General features: G+C 37.7%; 1 protein-coding gene across 6 annotated transcripts in view; it reads right to left on the bottom strand.

Moving 5' to 3' along the window:
* Positions 1-18,190, bottom strand: part of LOC134627207 (CUB and sushi domain-containing protein 1-like) — a 49,472-nt gene that overhangs the window by 8,336 nt on the left and 22,946 nt on the right. For all 6 annotated transcript variants that reach the window (XM_063473194.1, XM_063473179.1, XM_063473171.1 and 3 more), the window contains 3 exons: positions 10,896-10,992; positions 10,648-10,760; positions 6,865-6,892 (listed from right to left, as the gene is read on the bottom strand). In XM_063473194.1, coding sequence (XP_063329264.1) covers positions 6,865-6,892; positions 10,648-10,760; positions 10,896-10,992 — 238 coding nt within the window. The remainder of the gene's footprint in view (positions 1-6,864; positions 6,893-10,647; positions 10,761-10,895; positions 10,993-18,190) is intronic.

Here is an 18,190-nt window from a genome sequence, read left to right as displayed (position 1 = left end):
AGAATCAGGGGGGAGTGTAATAAAAACTAGACTACAGCACATAGAAAAGCAACTTTCCAGGTTGAGATCACTGGGATATGTACATATACTCTATAAAAAAGGATCCCAAAATGGTAATGAAAGAATATAACAGGTCACAGGAAACATCTGCAGTCTCTGGTGCATGGGTAAGAGAAATAGACAGGTGGTAATTATTATGGTCTTGGACAGCTATAAATTTCCCTTGTTCATGTGGCTCAATGTCTTTTGTTTTGAAGCCAGATACAGTGGCTTGCAAAAGTATTCGGCCCCCTTGAACTTTTCCACAGTTTGTCACATTACAGCCACAAACATGAATCAATTTTGTTGGAATTCCACGTGAAAGACCAATACAAAGTGGTGTACATGTGAGAAGTGGAACGAAAATCATACATGATTCCAAACATTTTTTACAAATAAATAACTGCAAAGTGGGGTGTGCGTAATTGTTCAGCCCCCTGAGTCAATACTTTGTAGAACCACCTTTTGCTGCAATTACAGCTGCCAGTCTTTTAGGGTATGTCTCTAACAGCTTTGCACATCTAGAGACTGAAATCCTTGCCCATTCTTCTTTGTAAAACAGCTCCACAACTGCCCTGTGATGACCTCAGAGGTTGTCTAAGAGAATATTGGGAGCAACAACACCATGAAGTCCAAAGAACACACCAGACAGGTCAGGGATAAAGTTATTGAGAAATTTAAAGCAGGCTTAGGCTACAAAAAGATTTCCCAAGCCTTGAACATCCCACGGAGCACTGTTCAAGTGATCATTCAGAAATGGAAGGAGTATGGCACAACTGTGAACCTACCAAGACAAGGCCGTCCACCTAAACTCACAGGCCGAACAAGGAGAGCGCTGATCAGAAATGCAGCCAAGAGGCCCATGGTGACTCTGGACGAGCTGCAGAGATCTACAGCTCAGGTGGGGAAATCTGTCCATAGACAACTATTAGTCGTGCACTGCACAAAGTTGGCCTTTATGGAAGAGTGGCAAGAAGAAAGCCATTGTTAACAGAAACCATAAGAAGTCCCGTTTGCAGTTTGCCACAAGTCATGTGGGGAACACAGCAAACATGTGGAAGAAGGTGCTCTGGTCAGATGAGACCAAAATGGAACTTTTTGGCCAAAATGCAAAGCTCTATGTGTGGCGGAAAACTAACACTGCACATCACTCTGAACACACCATCCCCACTGTCAAATATGGTGGTGGCAGCATCATGCTCTGGGGGTGCTTCTCTTCAGCAGGGACAGGAAAGCTGGTCAGAGTTGATGGGAAGATGGATGGAGCCAAATACAGGGCAATCTTGGAAGAAAACCTCTTGGAGTCTGCAAAAGACTTGAGACTGGGGCGGAGGTTCACCTTCCAGCAGGACAACGACCCTAAACATAAAGGCAGGGCAACAATGGAATGGTTAAAAACAAAACATATCCATGTGTTAGAATGGCCCAGTCAAAGTCCAGATCTAAATCTAATCCAGAATCTGTGGCAAGATCTGAAAACTGCTGTTCACAAACGCTGTCCATCTAATCTGACTGAGCTGGAGCTGTTTAGCCAAGAAGAATGGGCAAGGATTTCAGTCTCTAGATGTGCAAAGCTGGTAGAGGCATACCCTAAAAGACTGGCAGCTGTAATTGCAGCAAAAGGTGGTTCTACAAAGTATTGACTCAGGGGGCTGAATAATTACGCACACCCCACTTTGCAGTTATTTATTTGTAAAAAATGTTTGGAATCATGTATGATTTTCGTTCCACTTCTCACGTGTACACCACTTTGTATTGGTCTTTCACGTGGAATTCCAATAAAATTGATTCATGTTTGTGACTGTAATGTGACAAAATGTGGAAAAGTTCAAGGGGGCCGAATACTTTTGCAAGCCACTGTATATAACCACAGTGGTACAAACAGGCCTTGGGGCTTTATACAGAGCTGGAAAAAGTACAGACATTCTGCACTTAATACTTTTTTTAATACAGTATTCTGTACAAACACTACTGTTAAAACATGTACTCAAAGTAAGAAAGTAAAAGTAGCTCTTCAGAGGAAACAGGAAAATGTGTATAGTCACTGGTTTAAGTGGGATTCAGCAGGTGCAGATAATGCTCAGTGTGGAGAAAAGAATCATAACTCACAATAATTTCTAATAAGAGCTCCAGCTGATTTTCTTAGTGTACAGGCTGTGGTCAGCTGACCTGCAGCTCTTTGTGGACATACACAACTGAATTCAACTAGAATTCAGTTGTGTATGTCAATCCTTTGCTGAATTTGTAGAATTCAGCAAATATTTCATGAGTTGTCTTGGCTGATTTCTATCCTCTACACTGACTGCCTGTCTTTTTTTTCTAAATGGTATAACATTGGTATGAAGGTGAATTTCAGTCAATAAATCTAAGCATCATCATCTAAAATTCACTCAGCTACACTTGATGTAACCCAACTCTGAGCATGAAACCACTGTGCACCAGTCACACATAGTTCTTTACTTTAAACCCATCACAGTACAGTGAACTAACCTGTTTATTCTGCACTAACCTGTATTTTTTTATGCAACCTTTAAATTACACAGTCCACTCAGTTTGATTTACAGCATGTTTCACAATATGAAAAAAAACATGCTGTAACATATTCAAACACCACTGAGCAGTCCTTACCTTTAAATCTAACCTCTCTTCTTCCTCTCCTCTCCTGTGTTTCTTATCTTTCTCCATCTCTGAATGAAGTTAGCCCTCTTTCTTTTCTCTCTCTGGGATATACAGCTGGACCTTTAGCTAGCAACACACTGTACGACAAACCTCTCTGCAATTGACAAATTTCAGCAAACACACTGATCTTTGTTGAACTCACAATAATTTGAAATGACCTACCCTTTTAAAAAAAAACTTGTCAGTCCCTATATGCTCGCTCCTCTTCAGCAGGGCTAGTTAGATGCTGAAGTACTGCAACCGCAACTTAAGGATACCTGTTTTTGGTATTGTGGAAAAAACAACACCCCCCCCCCCCCGACTTTTGCACACGTCAAAACTACTTAAGTAAATTACAGATACCTAAAACATTGTGCTTAAGTACCGTAACAAAGTATTTATACTTCCCACCTCTGGCTATATGTATATTAGTACAGAATCTCTGAGCCATACATCGGAAACTTTGGGGAGACTGGAGGGATTTAAACAGAAATGTTGAAATTTTACAATGATCCATTATCACGTGGTGAATTTCAATAAATATTAAACAACATATATCACACAAATCTGCAATGTGACTTATTTTAGGCCAGCAGTGTGATCATGTGCTTTTGCTTGTAGCACAATAATTATTTCATAAGAACATCTCTATAGTATAATATACACGCCAACTCCATTTGTAACCATTTAAAACTATGATCCATTTTTTAATTATTATTGCACAACTGAATACATTGCATTGGCCCATTAGCACATCTTCAGAGCTCAGATGAAAGAGTCAGATTGTGTGATCCCCACACTAGTCCTGGTTAGTTGTGGAGCACAAGGTTTGGCTTAAATACTGAGGATGATGCCAGATTGCATCAGGTGGCAGATTCCTGAAAGTCTGGCAGGGCATATCAGAAAATAACCTTGTAATTTATTTCTCAACTGAAAGTGATGAAATTATGTGTGTATATATATATATATATATATATATATATATATATACACACACACACACACACACACACACACACACACACACACACACAAATATCCACAATTATTTATTTTATAGAAATGGCAAAGAGACCACTGCTAAATTTCTGATAAAATTGTTTTTTTCTTGAAAATGGAAGTACTATTTAAATCTCACCAATTATGAATTTAATTTTCTTAGATTATATTACATTCTGATGATGTTATTTGTATAAAACTGCTTCAGCGAACATATGCTGTCTTTTGAAGCATTGTGGCCTTGCACGTTGGCAACACCAGGTTGCCAAACACTCTGCCTTTACAACGTACATCTATCCATGAGCTTTCATAATCATCTATGAAAAAAAAAAACATCCTTGGTGAATTTGTAGAGTTAAAACATGATGTGTTTTGCAGATACGGAGAATGTGTTTTGTTTCTTCAGCTATTTCTGTGTCTAGACGCTTACATAATGCCAAACAGCAAGCGATGGTCTGCATGCCTCAATCAGGATCTTGACACTCGTATGGTGTAGCACAGCACACCTCTATGTTTCACCACTTCAAATTGCAAGAATTTCCTGTTTAGTGTAACTACAGCAGCAGCAGCAGCAGCCAACACTCAATGCCACTGTCCTGTATCTGCAGCAGTCTTCATGAGGGATTTTTATTGATCTGTTGAACAAGCCTTCTGGGTGGAATATAAGAAAATTTTTAAGGTGATTTATAAAGGAACATTACATATAGTGTATGCATGTTGGTATGGATGCTGAATATCATTATCATTATTTTGACTTTTCTGCAACCTTCTTTTTTTTGCCTTTTGCTTGTACATAAACTTTTAACATAGATGTTACTCAATTTTTAACTTAATTTAAATATGGAGGTAATGTGTGTCTAAAGTTGCCGTTTTGGTCATTTTCTTCTTCTGCGGAGGTGAGAAGTGCTGCTGTAATTGCTTTTCTGGTCAATAAGTGTATTAATCTTCTGACATTCCAGTGAACCAGCTGATGCTTTGATTACAGGTTTTGAGGGGAAAAGCAATTACAATGCATATGAGTGGGTTTTGTTTTTTTAGTTAGCTATTTTAAAAGTGCAGATATAAACAGATACACTGGAATGAGATTAAATGTATTGACGATCGCTAAAAGACTGAAAACTGACAGTTTCTTACTATTGACTTTATGAAATTCATATGAATTTTTAAATGTAACAGAGATGGCAATGGAAATCAATGTAGGCTGACAAGGAACAGAAAGGGAGTTTCAAGACCACTTCACTGATAAACATGCTGTTTGAAATGAGGACTCTTCACAACACTCCCATAGAAACTTTTCTTTTTATTTCCTTCTTGACTGGAATTTTAGGATCCCATGCACTTAGACCCAATTAAGCTACACAGTGACTGAGTTGTAAAATGCCAGCCTCTTTGTGCTCTAGCAACTCAAAAGCCCTTTCACTTATTCATCATTACATTGATAGGCAAGAGACCAGGAAGGAAATAGAATCAACGTAACAATAGCTAAAAGAGTGCCAAGATCCTACGTTATCTTATCTAAGCGGAGAGATTTAGAGAAAAGCCTTTGTAATAGTCTGTCACTATCTTCTCTTATATTAGATGACAATAATGGCTGTCTGATTAAGTTAACCGTTTACATGCCATTCAAAATGTAGCCCAAAGCGTCATCTTTTTTTTAGCGTGGATTTCATGCTGCTGTTGCCCCACTCAGAGGATTTATGGGTTATTACAGAGGTTCCTTTGTTCACTTTTGTTTGCCATTTGTGATTTCATGTTCTTTTATTCAGAAATACAAAAGAAGGAAGTCCATAAGTGTCAAGTTGATATAAAACCTTCAGTGAATAGAAATATGATTTTTTGCTATAAAGGCATGAAAGCAGAGTTTGAGTGATTACCTCTTCTGCATAATTCAATGGTATTTTAGACATTTGATCATATGACACGAGGACATAAAATTAGACACTACCAATCAATCATCGGCAATGAATTGGCAGCAATAAGTCTTTGTAAATATCTTTTTGTGTTCATCAGTCCAAGAACCGATAACTGATTAATTAGCATAATCTGTGAAAAGTGGATGTTCAATTAGTAGCTAACCTTATGGAAAAACAATTATTGGGTGCAGTAATGGTGAATACTCCAGGGAAAATCAGGTAGCATGCAAACCACCAGGTTTCTCTACCTCAGTTTGTTGGTATGGAAAAACTCTGTTTACTACAGGCATACAGATGAGCTTTAAGCCATCCATTTATTTCTGACTTCAGAGCTGAAGTACAGTTAATTTGGAAAATGTGGGTAATTTGGATATACTATGAGGATTTTTGGATACTCAGCAGAATTTTTTTTATTGGAAATTGTGGACTTTCAGTAAGTTTTTTGGTGAGATTTATCACCAGTCAGAGCAAACTGGAAGACTTCAAAGCAATAACTGAACTGATTTCAGTTAGCCCATTGTAACAGCGATAATTGCCCTGTAATTTAAAAAAGGTTCTACAGAGACAAAAAAAAGAATAGTGCTAGTCAATTATGCACAAGTTCATCTTTAATGATCAGCCAATCAAACATGGGCTTGACTTGATTTAGTTTAAATCAATAACCTTTATTACAATGGGCAACAGCAATCTAATTGCTCTGTGTTTTATGTGAAGTGGAAAGCTATGCAAGTGTTGAAATGATAAATATTACATTACAACTACACATCCAGTGTGCCCATCATTCATCAACCCATCAATGAGATCCACTCAGCAATTCTCTTTACCAGCTGATATAGGATTTAATAGCTGTGAATTTCAGAAACACTCCCAACCTCCCTGCTCCACCCCACCACCACATATGTCTTTTTCACCTATTTCAATTGGTCACACAGACCAATATTTATGCCATAGGCTATATACATATGCACAGTGATTAACAAATGTATTAGTTCATCTGTCATGAAAAAAAAAATAGATTGTAGAACTGCACTGAAAACATTAAAAATAACTGTGTTCCCTGTTTTTATTTTTTTTTACTTCATGGTTAAAAACAATAATTATTTTTAGCATTAAAATATCATTTCAATTAAAGAGCTTGCACATACTGGTGGATTAACCATTACAGAAACATTAAAAAACAATTTAGGTGATTACAAATACTGTTAATTTAGAGCAGCTGTAGCATAAACTTTACAAAATATAAACATGCAGTTACCTTCATCTTTGACCACCAACCAGTCGAACTGTGGCTCCAGGTCAAAGTCAGAGAAGAGGAGATGAATGCGGCTTCCCGAGGATTTGCGAGGAAGAGTTAAATGGCAATGGCATGCATACACTGATTTTAAAAGATAGCATGTGTATTAAATCAATGCACACTAGACAACAGATTACAAGATGGCCTTGAAATAATTTAAATAAATGTTCCACGTTACAAGGTTGCTGTAAAAGCTACCTTTCCTGGAAAATTGAGCACGTACAATATTTTCTTTTCATCCCCAGCTGTTTGCAGCATATGGCTACTCCTCCCTGAGCCTTGTTCTCTTGGAGGCCTACTGTCACCAAGTGCTTGCTCATAGGGGGGTCATCTGATCATTGAGGATTTCTCTGTATTATTGTAAGGTCTTTACTCTACAATATAAAGTGCCCTGAGGGAACTTGTTGTGATTTGGTACAATATAACTAAAGCTGAATTAAACTGAATTGCATCCAAATGTATGGAGAGTGAATCAGCTTAAATCAAATAATCTTAAGGTCCTTCTAGACTTGCCAGATATAATTGTAGCAAATGGATCAAATGCTTTGGATAAAAATAATACAGAAACAGAAACATTTATTTGCCATTTTACAAGGGCTTATTTAAAATCAACTTCTTTGAAAAATGGGGGCAAGAAACTGTACAAATGCATTTGAACTGATAATGACACATGCAAAAGGTAAACAACAAAGCTATGCCAAAAAATCAGGACAAAACATGTATACAAAATATACCCCCAAAAAACAGACAAAAAAGGAGAATTATGATTTGGCTAAGAATATCCGGAATGTTTCGTTTATTGTGTTTGTTTTTGAACGAGTCGGGAAAATTCAAATGGGCTCTTTGCAAGCTGTCTGAATGCAAAGGCTTCAGTCAGAAGGGGGTGATGTTATTGCTTTATGGAGCAGAAAGCGAAGCGAACATGTCTAGCATCAGTTATATTACACCGTTGCATTAAGAAGTGAAATGCAACCTGAAATTCAACGGGCAAAACTTCATTTTGTTTCATACCTCAAAGCTAATTACCATCAAGGTAATTGTGGTGTAATTCAGCTCTAATTGTGAACAGCAAAACAATAAGTGGAGACGCACAGGTAGATGAAAACACAGACACTGATTCATGCACACTCTTGTTAAGTAATCAGCAGGAGGTGGAAATTGAAGAGAGCAATACTAATGTTTGTGACGTGGTATAAAATATGACTTCTCCTACTTTCCTTGTGCACATTTTAAGACACATACAGTATGTTGTGCCTGCCCTATGTTCTCTTATTTACACCCTTTCCTCTGTCTCTGGCAGTACTTCTTTTAAATAGTTCTTCTCTTCCATTATGTGTCTTCTTATTGCTCCAGCTCTCTAAGTCTGATACACTGTGATACACTGTGTTTTATTGGCATTGGTGTCACATTAGCGGTACTGTCGACCTGGCCTGCAATCCTGTTCTATTCATTTGTAACTCATTTTTATCCCTTCTTCTCTTAATGGGGGTGTGTTTTTTATCCATCCCATTCCCCTCGCTCCCCTATTTTAAAATTTGACATTCTACCAGACGTCTGTCATCTTGTAACACATGCTCCACCATGCTGCTGGATTCGCTTTGGGAAAACACATCTCAAGGTGAGCTGTGTGTATGTGTGCATGTGTTCAACACTTTTGCTATCTTCTGGGATGTAACTGCACCCACAAGAACAGAATACTCAAAGAAGCAGGAGGCATGTTGGTGGCCCATAGCTAGCTGTCACACAGTTGATGAGTGTCAGGATGGATATCAGCACTCTTGAGCCCCCGGTAAGTCTGCCATTATTATTGTAAATGCTTCTCTTTTCTGAGCCGTTTCTTTCTAATGTTACTTTTTAGACTTTTACTGAAGTGAAGATTATATATTTACATCTGAACAAAAATATTTTACGCTTCTTTTTTCCCATGCTCAGAGCCGCACACTGCACACAATGCCTCTTACAAGCAATCTAAGTACATAATTAAAAAACAAATAAAAAATCCGAATGAATAAAATAAAGATCAAAATTGTGTTTAGTGTATTTTATTACCAACAATTTGTTTCAAATAAACTTGCTTGATGTATTATTTGTTGTATCATTAACAGTCAAATATCAAAAAGTGAAGTATAAAAGTTTTTTTTTTTGGTTTTATTTCAGTATTTCAAATTTCAGCAGCAAGTGAAATTGAAATGCAGATCTACTACCTAAAAAATAAAAATATATATTATGTTCAATATTAAAGGCATTCAGTCCAGATTTTTCATTCATTACATTCATTCAAGATTGCACAATTTATATTGTTGCACTTTTGATGACAGTTACATTTGTCTGAAAGCTTCAATTATCATAATGTGCTGCGTGTTTATGACACTAACTCTGTCTTTCTTTAGTAATCGCGAACACACACGCACACACAGCAGGCAAGATTTCACAAGTGCAACGTGATGCCAAAAACAAGACACACATTGAGTTTCCCTCCAGGGTTGAAAATGTAAGCATGCTCAAGGGGTAACACTGATCAAAGTTTGTTACGTGGTGACATTATCCTTTTTGACAGTATCACAGTATTAACGCAAGGACACACTCACAACATACACCACAGGCACTTGTTCGGCTGGCGAGAGGGGGGAAAAGCAGAAACTACTGCATCAAGTCTGCAAAGTTTTGTTTTTTTTTAGTTTTGGGTTTTTTATTTCCTTTCAGTTTTGTCATATGTCATAGCCTTGTAATTTATATGAAGTGGATCAAATAGGAGTTTTGAGTCATGAGCCCGGGCATTAGGACAAATACAAAACATATAAAATCAGTGGTCAGTGGTAGGTCAGTCTCATATTAAGCCAACGAATACCTGTAACATAATGCTCAGTGTCTCTCATCACAGTTACACATGCACACATGCACAGATTTTCTATAGTTCAGTAGACCAATTTTATTCCTTTGAAAAGTAATTGACCCTGGAAAACTTCACTGAATCAAACACAGCAAAGCAAAACAAGAGCATAACCTTTGTCCCTGTTTCTCTTTCTGGCTCTCACAAACTCCTCTGGTCTGTCTGGGACTTGATTTTGTCTCAGACGGTTTGTCATTTTTAGTCTTTTTATCCGGCCCTGGCAAGCATGTTTTTTTGTTTGTTTGTTTTTTTTGCCATTAGACATCTATCCCTATATTTATGAAATTACTTTTCTATTTGCCTGTTTTATTCTCCGGCTTAATTTAATTTTGCTCAAGTTAATTTAGTACAGTTTAATTCAAGAGTGTCACTAACATGGTAGGATGCAGTATTTAATCAATTATATCAATATAATAAAAGATGTGTCATGGCTATTTGTTCAAAAATAAAAATGAATATGTGCTGTTGACAAATAAAATAATTTATAGGACACAAAGAGATAATTTCTCTTTCTCAGTAAATCATGTTCATATTCTTCCAAATTATCTCTCCTTATTGAAAGAATGGAATATCATTTGAAGGAATGATGTTCCCTTCCTTCAACAGAAGGATGCTATCACATAGTGAAGCTGTTTTAGTCGCACGTACTGGTCCAACACCTTGCTAAGACATTTTATGTTGTTTTTGTTTTTTACCGCTGCCATCATTATCTCCATAATTACCAGCTTTAAGTAAATATGAAAAATACAAATGCAAAATGGTCAGACAATCCACTGATTAACTCACATTACTCATTTCTTACATTCTACATGCATGTGTGTGTGTGTCTGTGTGTGTATTTCAGTGAGGCATACCTTCATATACTGCCTTGAAGCCTGCTGAGCCGATTGTATCGTCTGACTGCAGGTGTAGCCCCATTTGATTGGACAAGCTGACAATGAGGTCAGGGACGCTGGAGCCAGTGAGTCTACATTTACATACACAAAAATAAAGTATTGAATAATCAGTATTAGTCATTGCTTGTATTTCATGAATCTAATGTCATACTTAAAAAAATACTTTATTAATACGTTCTTTTATACCCAGGTAAAGTGGTTCTTACACATAAAGCACTCTCCGACTATCTTCCCCCCATCTCCCACAGTCAGTGTGTCATATCCTCTCTCGAGATCAAACTCTTCAAATGACAGCTTTATTACCTAGAAAAATTAAACAAGACAAAAAAAAAAAAAAACAAATTTAGAAACTGTTACAAACTCCACCACATAGAAACAGAAAGACAGAGAGTCGCTGAGGGATTTATTTCCACTTCCTGCAGAGATGATCTCTTGGTTTTTCGCCCTTACAGTTTCAGCCAATAGAAACTTATTATTACACGTATCACTGTGGGAATTTCACTTGCATGTGCTATACCAGTGTACCAGCACATGTGATGTGACAATAAAAGTGATTTGATTTGATTTGATTTGGTGTCATGAGTTCATGACATGCAAGCAAGCATGCTTCTTTTTTTTAAATGAACTTTTTTGGTCATTTTTGCCTTTATTGGATAGTGGTATGGTGGAGAGAGACGGGGATGACATGCAGCAAAGGGCCATGGGTCGGACTCAAACCCGGCATCTGAGCTATGCGGTCTCTGAGCTAACTGGCACGAATTTGATGGTGACTTTGTGCTATTCCAGAAATAATCCATCTTTAAGAGAAGAGAAGAACAAAGGTCTGAAATTTAAGCACCTCTTGCTTTCGATTTAACAGCATCCTCCTTACAATCACAGATTGCATGAAGTCACCTAGGGGACTGCACACACAAACACACACACGACATCCAACAAACACACTTCTGCTGTTGAACTCTCAGAAATCGACTGCTAAATGCCTTACTTGCAGGCATTTTTGTGGCTGCAGTGGCCTGCATGCAGCACTGGATCATCAATCTGCTGTATGCTCTAATACTGGTATTCTATTATTTGCTGCTTGTCCATTATTTATTAGGTGTAGATCATATCCCTGACAGGGTGGATGATGACATATTTCTGCTCTCTTCAAGAAACCTCTAAGAAAGAAGAGCTCAATCAGTGAGCCTCTGGCGCATTAGAAGACTAAGATGAACCCTGAACATGTGATTGTGGTTGAGGATTCATCACAAGGCAAATTACACTGCAGTGAAGAAAAACCTTTGTGAAGGTGTGTGGAATTACTGGGATTATTTCACATAACCATCATCTTTATCATTGCATTAATTATCATTTCATCCAAGCATTTATTGAAGTTGCTGGCATTATGTTATAATTTGTATTATAGGGGTTATCATAATCACATATTAACATGTTTATTACAGGTGCAGTTACAACCACTTAAATCGTTGAGTTAAATCTATAATCATAAAAGCTTATATGGTGAGTATATTGTTACAGTAAAATAGTAGCTGAGCAAAGGCCTGAATGTATTCAGCTTCTTGTTGCATTTGAGTTTGCCTAGTAACAGGTGACAGAAGATGGGCCAAAGAGGAGGACAAGTCCATGGGGACCTCATCACCATATTTGGAAAAGGATGCCAGAAAGGGGAACTCCTGTCTCTGTAGTTATCTCTTAAAATTGATCATTGTCTGTAGAAGAGGCAAATAATGTTCTTAAGATGCAAATAATGTGCTTGTAAACGCATGAGGGGGCGTCATAATACACACACACAATATTTAAGAAAAATTGTGTATGTTTCTGTTCTGTCTCCTGTGTACTGTTTGTTTGTATATGTGTCTTTTTGCTGCTGTTACAACCAAATTTCCCCTTGTGGGACAATTAAAGGATTATTCTATTCTATTCTATTCTATTCTATTCTATAATACCCTGATGTTATAAAAGCAATCTGAAGTGTATTTTTGGGTGGGGATTTACAACTGATGGTTTCCAGTTTACATCTCCCCACGCTGCGTGTATTCATTAAAATCAATTGTTTGATCGACCTTTTCTGGACCATCATTGTTTTACTCTCGTCCTCAATTTCGGACCCGTAACAGGTGATAAGAGTGTAAAAAACATTTTTACATGCCAGAATCAGCCATGCACTGCTGAGCTTTTGGCTATGTTTTTTTTTTTTTTCCAAAATAAAAATGTTCAGATAGTGTTTAAGGATAGGGAATCATCTGTGGGATTAGCTGCCATCTGACAGGAATGGCAGTGAATCAATGGGTGTACTGTACAATTCTGTATTCATACATGTCTCAATGCATCTTTGCATACATATACACCACTTAAAGCAGTGCACACAGATATGCAAACAGAATAATTGTTAAAAGAAAAAAAAACATGTTCCTTTTTGATAGCAGCAACTTACATTTAAGAAGTAGACTATTAAATATGAGACCAATACTTGCAGAAAGCATTTTCCTTTCTGAATATCCACAGAAGGATACAGCCCCTGGCAAAGTTTAGTCTCTCCAAATGGTTACAAATAATGGGGAAAAGATGCAAAACAACGTTGCGAGGTATTAACTCCTGGCTAACAACAAATGACAGGGTGCATTAATAAACCATTATACTTAAGTTGTTTATGGATTTTTCTACTCTATTTGAAGGTTCAAAGAAACACATGAATTTCTGTTTAGCTTTTAAAGATACAAGATCATTATTTTTTTTAAATAACTAAAAAAAAACTCTGAACCATTTTTAAGGACACAATGTTAAGATGTGGCACATTTTTTCTTTGCCTCTGATACATGAAAATTACATGTGCTGAAATTTGTTACGTAGGGTGATTTATTTTCAAAAAGACAAACTATTCCACTTAACCATTGTCCACTGTGCGATGATTAACACTGCTCTGCCACATGTAAGAAAAGCAAACAAATGAAAAACTGCAGTACAAAAACTGCTACAAACAACTGCAGCTTAACAGTTAGCATCTTTGTTTTTTTGTTAAACCTGGCTTGTTGAGAGCTACACTCAAATCAGAATCAGAATACTTAATTTATCCCCTGGTTTGTTTTGTTGCAGGCACTCAATTAAAATATAAATATGAGAGACATAAAAATGTGACCTCTTCATATAAAATAAAGTAAAAGTGGGGACTGAAACAGAGTCTCCGTTACTGAAGTAGCATTTTTATGTTTCTCCAATACCGTGAAAAAGATTTTAAAAAATGTTCTGCTCACAGTAGATGAATAGAAGTAATGGTAAATTAATTTGGTATTTATATCTATACACATAATAAAATCTTGAACAGTCAAAGCTTTTATTGTGAGCTGTGTACGTGTTTGTGTCTAATAAGGGTAAAGTTGTTCTTAAGACTGTACAGCAGCAGCAGCAGCAGCAGCAGCAGCTAGAGGTGATAACAAAAAGGGAATGAAGCAGAACAGAATCCGAAACAGGCTTGGTATGTTTTCCTGCACATCTAAGACTGTGTGTGTGTGTGTGTGTGTCTAGAAGGTGGTTTTCTCAGGTATATCTGCCTTAACAACTGAGCCAGAATAGTGTTTAGGCACAGCTGTTTCACTCAATGTTGTGTGAGCATTTCTGTTGCTTTATACGTTTCTGTACTTTATTTATGTTTGTGTATGTGTGTGCGTCTAGACAGTCAAGGGAGACTACAGACTTTAAGGAACTGAAGCATTATCACAAGGTCATTAGCAAGAAGCTCAGCACTGTTCAATAGATCCAAATGGGCCCATTTAGAAAGACATTAAGAGCAGCCTGCAACCCCAAACTACATTAGATTAGCTTCTTTATTCGCTAAAGCAAAGAAACCAACAAAGACAGAAAGAAAAGAAACACTGCAGAAGGAAACAACGGTAAGTGCTCTCTGGGCCTTTCGAAATGTTCACCTAAAGCAAACAAGCATGTGTTGATAGTACACATGAAATGGGTTTTTAGCACTTTTCTATATTCGCTTTTGGTTTCACTACATTATTTCTGGTTTCTTTCTTCCTAGTATTTCAAGAGAGGTGTTCTTTGCTGAAATTTAGACTGTTCTGTTCCAAGACCCAAAAAAAAAAAGTTTTTCTTTAAGGGTGGATGCCTTTCAAAGGGGTAAGTGAAGCATTATCACGTTGAGGTCATTAGCAAGCAGCAGAGCAGCTAAGAGCAGCTCAATAGGCCATTTAAACATTGTTAAGACCACTGAGCAAATCAACCCTACAGTGAAATACCTTCAGTCAATCACCCAGTAAAGTTATAGTGCTGTGAACTTCAAAGTGTGTGACCACAGTCTGAGAGAGGCTGATAACAATCTTTTCGCTCTCTCATTCCAAAATCTGTTGCTTTTGTGAACGCTAAAGTAGGTAATCTAAGAGGTACTTTTAGAGCATTTTTAGTCAACAAAACCTCTAAAATATTACCAGCTCATGCCCTCGCTGTTGGAACGTTATGTTTGGGTAGTACTAGAGAATGCACAGACTTAATTAGATGGACTACTTCCTGAATGCCCTTGTTGAGTTGGGGCTGCAGTTGTGCTGAGTCACAGTGCACCAGCAGAGGGGAGAAATTATCTCATAAAAATAAATAATTTAGTAAATATATAATTTATGTGTCTTTCTACCTAAATACACGTGTTCTGACCAAAGTCAAATCACTGACTTGTGAAAGAAAAAGACACAAAGCACACAACCGCAAATCACTATATTTTGTTCATTACTTCACTGCAACCTCGGCTACAAATGTTCTGGGAGAGGCTTATCCTCCTCCTTAAGGGTATTAGAGCAGGTTTGATGCTTCTCCGTATCGTTATTCCCACTTAGGGTTCTCCAGAAAGAAAGCAGTCGGCCTGCCATGCTCACTTTGTTGTTGTGCTGTTACTATGTTTTCCCTAAAAAAAATGATTTGGAGCCCTGTTAAAATGTCAGCACTGCACACATCTAATGAATTACATTCAGTCGGTCATTTCAGCTGCCAAATAAGCTGAGGTGACCCCTATAGAGGGTAACACATGTGGGTATAGGTTTTGTTTCTGTCTTGATGGCTGTAATAGCTAGCTCCTTATTGTAGTCATGGCCAGAAACCAAAACAATGTTTTTCTTTCCTGACATCTGAATTCTTTCTAAAAGAAGAATCAATATTTTTTTGGTTGTTTTTAATATTTACTCTTTATTTGATCAGCCTTTCAAATGACCCATGATAACAGGAGCATTCAAGATCCCTTGTTGCCAAATGACTTTCTAACATGAGCTTCTTTTGACTACTCCCTTGTTGTAAGAAGTCACCACAGCATGCAGCTCCACACATTTGATTTGGCAGATTTTTTTTTTTTACCCCAGATGCCCTTCCTGACGCACCCCGCAGGGGATCTGTGTCTCCTCCCATAATAGCATATTTACCAGATTCATTCACTTGAGTCAGAAGCGCAAGGTGATGATATAGGTGTTACCTTTAGTAACTACAGCATGGGTTTTTATTGCTGAAGGAACACAATTAATTAACAAGACAGGCTAAAAGTCTTTCAAATTACAACACTGATGTAAGACTAAGAATAATGCACCCACAGGAGAGACACTTTTTCAAAGGTAGATGCTAGAATATGCAATGTCCAGGTTTCAGTATCCAGGACTGATAATAATTTTCACAATATTGTGATATACAGGGCCTTGACAGTCGTGGGAACAAGGCTGACTAACTTTATTCTAAAGCAGCAGAGAGAGGCATATGTGAGCATGGTTATAAAGACGTGCCAAAATTTAATGCGTTTTTACTACCTCGAGTTCAGGAAAAAAAATCTGTCAAGAAAACTATGTACTGAGGTGACCTCTTGTCAGAGAGGGAACAGCTGCCCTAAAAGCAGAGTGTACGAGAATTCCCTAGCCGAGACTGTGCAGCTATGTTGACTCACTGGTGAGCTGCCAAATTGGAGTCTGGTACCTTTTTCCAGTAGATTACTTTTAGCCTTTCAGCCAAATAAAGAAATATAGAATAACCTGAACCCCGTTTGGGGACGCAAGCTACAGGACATTCTTCATGACCAAGAAACTGATTTTGAAAATAGTCATTTATAGAAAACAGATTACCTATATCGATAATGATCCCTATTTTCTTTAAATTCCAGATTTAAGTTTTAGGAGCCTTTCTTTGACAGTCTAATCAGAATTTTAGAAGTACTTGTGCTTCTCATTCCATCTCAAGAGAGCATTATAAATCATCTTTACAGTGTACTGCATCTTGCAGCTGCAATGAATTTTACGATGGATACACACTGTGCCGCTATAGGCAATGAGGGACAAATACAGAAGTGGATTGCATACCAAATGGCTCCTTATAGTTTTTCACCCTAACAATACGTTTTGATCAGCCAGGAAGAGCCTTTACCTCCAAATGTACAAAGAGACTAGAACTTCGCGCAAACCAGCAGGCGAAGCTAACACCTAGTACTCACCTGAGGGTCAACACACTGTTATTTCTTAAATAATAAAAACAGTTCAGAAGTTATTACTGTTACACTAATTGTTATGTGGGGCGTCTACTGCCAGGCTCTATTTAAAATAGATCAAGGTGGGAATTTGCTGCTCTCTTTGTTTTAAGGCTTTGAGCTTTCATTCATGTTCTGTCTTCAGTTGTTTATTGTTTTTCAGGGTCTTCAGAGCCACAAACTTTCCCTGTGTGCTTCAAAAAGAGGACAGAGTGCAACCTTTGACAGATGGCCAGGCAATTAGAGGTCTAACATAGATATGCAATCACTCATTAACAGTCTACCTGACCTGCATGTCTTTGGCTAATGTGAGGAAACAGGATCACCAAGGGGAAACTTGCTTCCCGACACACAGGGACATAACAATAGATTGGACACTGGGGGTGCAAACTGAACCCAGAGTAATCTTGTTCTGAGTCACACTCCCTCTTCACACCTAAACACCTGTTTACGCACTGAGAATTAACATATTGTGCTTTGGGGAAAAGTGGAAGGAAACAAAAGGGGTTTATAAATTAAAATCTAGATGTTATGTATGGTGTAGAAATCTAACGACAGACACTAATGCTCATGATTTGTCACCGCCATTGAAACTGATTAAGGCTCAGTGGAAGCAAAATTGGCGACAGCAAAGACAAAGGAATGACTTAATTCGGTGGGATTTGTCCCCCAAAGTCACGAGCAGCAAGATCATCATACAGATTTTAGCAAAGCACCTCCTATGTGATACAGTGGTTTTATTACACAATTTATATTTAAAGTGAACCGTTTGCACCTGGATTCATGTAAAAATGCTTCTTAGCTTTAGTTTTTATCTCACAGAATTGATATATGCTCTGTGGGTTTTTGGGTGAGACAAACAAAGTGTCCATCAATTTAAAAATAGACCGGAGAGCATGCTAGCCTCTGTGGCGCACCCTGAATGTGCCCAGATGTGGCACATGTTTATGAGTAGCTGTCCTGCCCCGAGATGACCTCTGCTTTAAGTGGTAAGAAAGCAAACAGCTGCTG

The sequence above is a fragment of the Pelmatolapia mariae genome, linkage group LG1, assembly GCF_036321145.2.
Source record: "Pelmatolapia mariae isolate MD_Pm_ZW linkage group LG1, Pm_UMD_F_2, whole genome shotgun sequence".
NCBI classification, from domain to species: Eukaryota; Metazoa; Chordata; class Actinopteri; order Cichliformes; family Cichlidae; genus Pelmatolapia; species Pelmatolapia mariae.
This window is presented reverse-complemented; position numbering and strand designations above follow the sequence as displayed.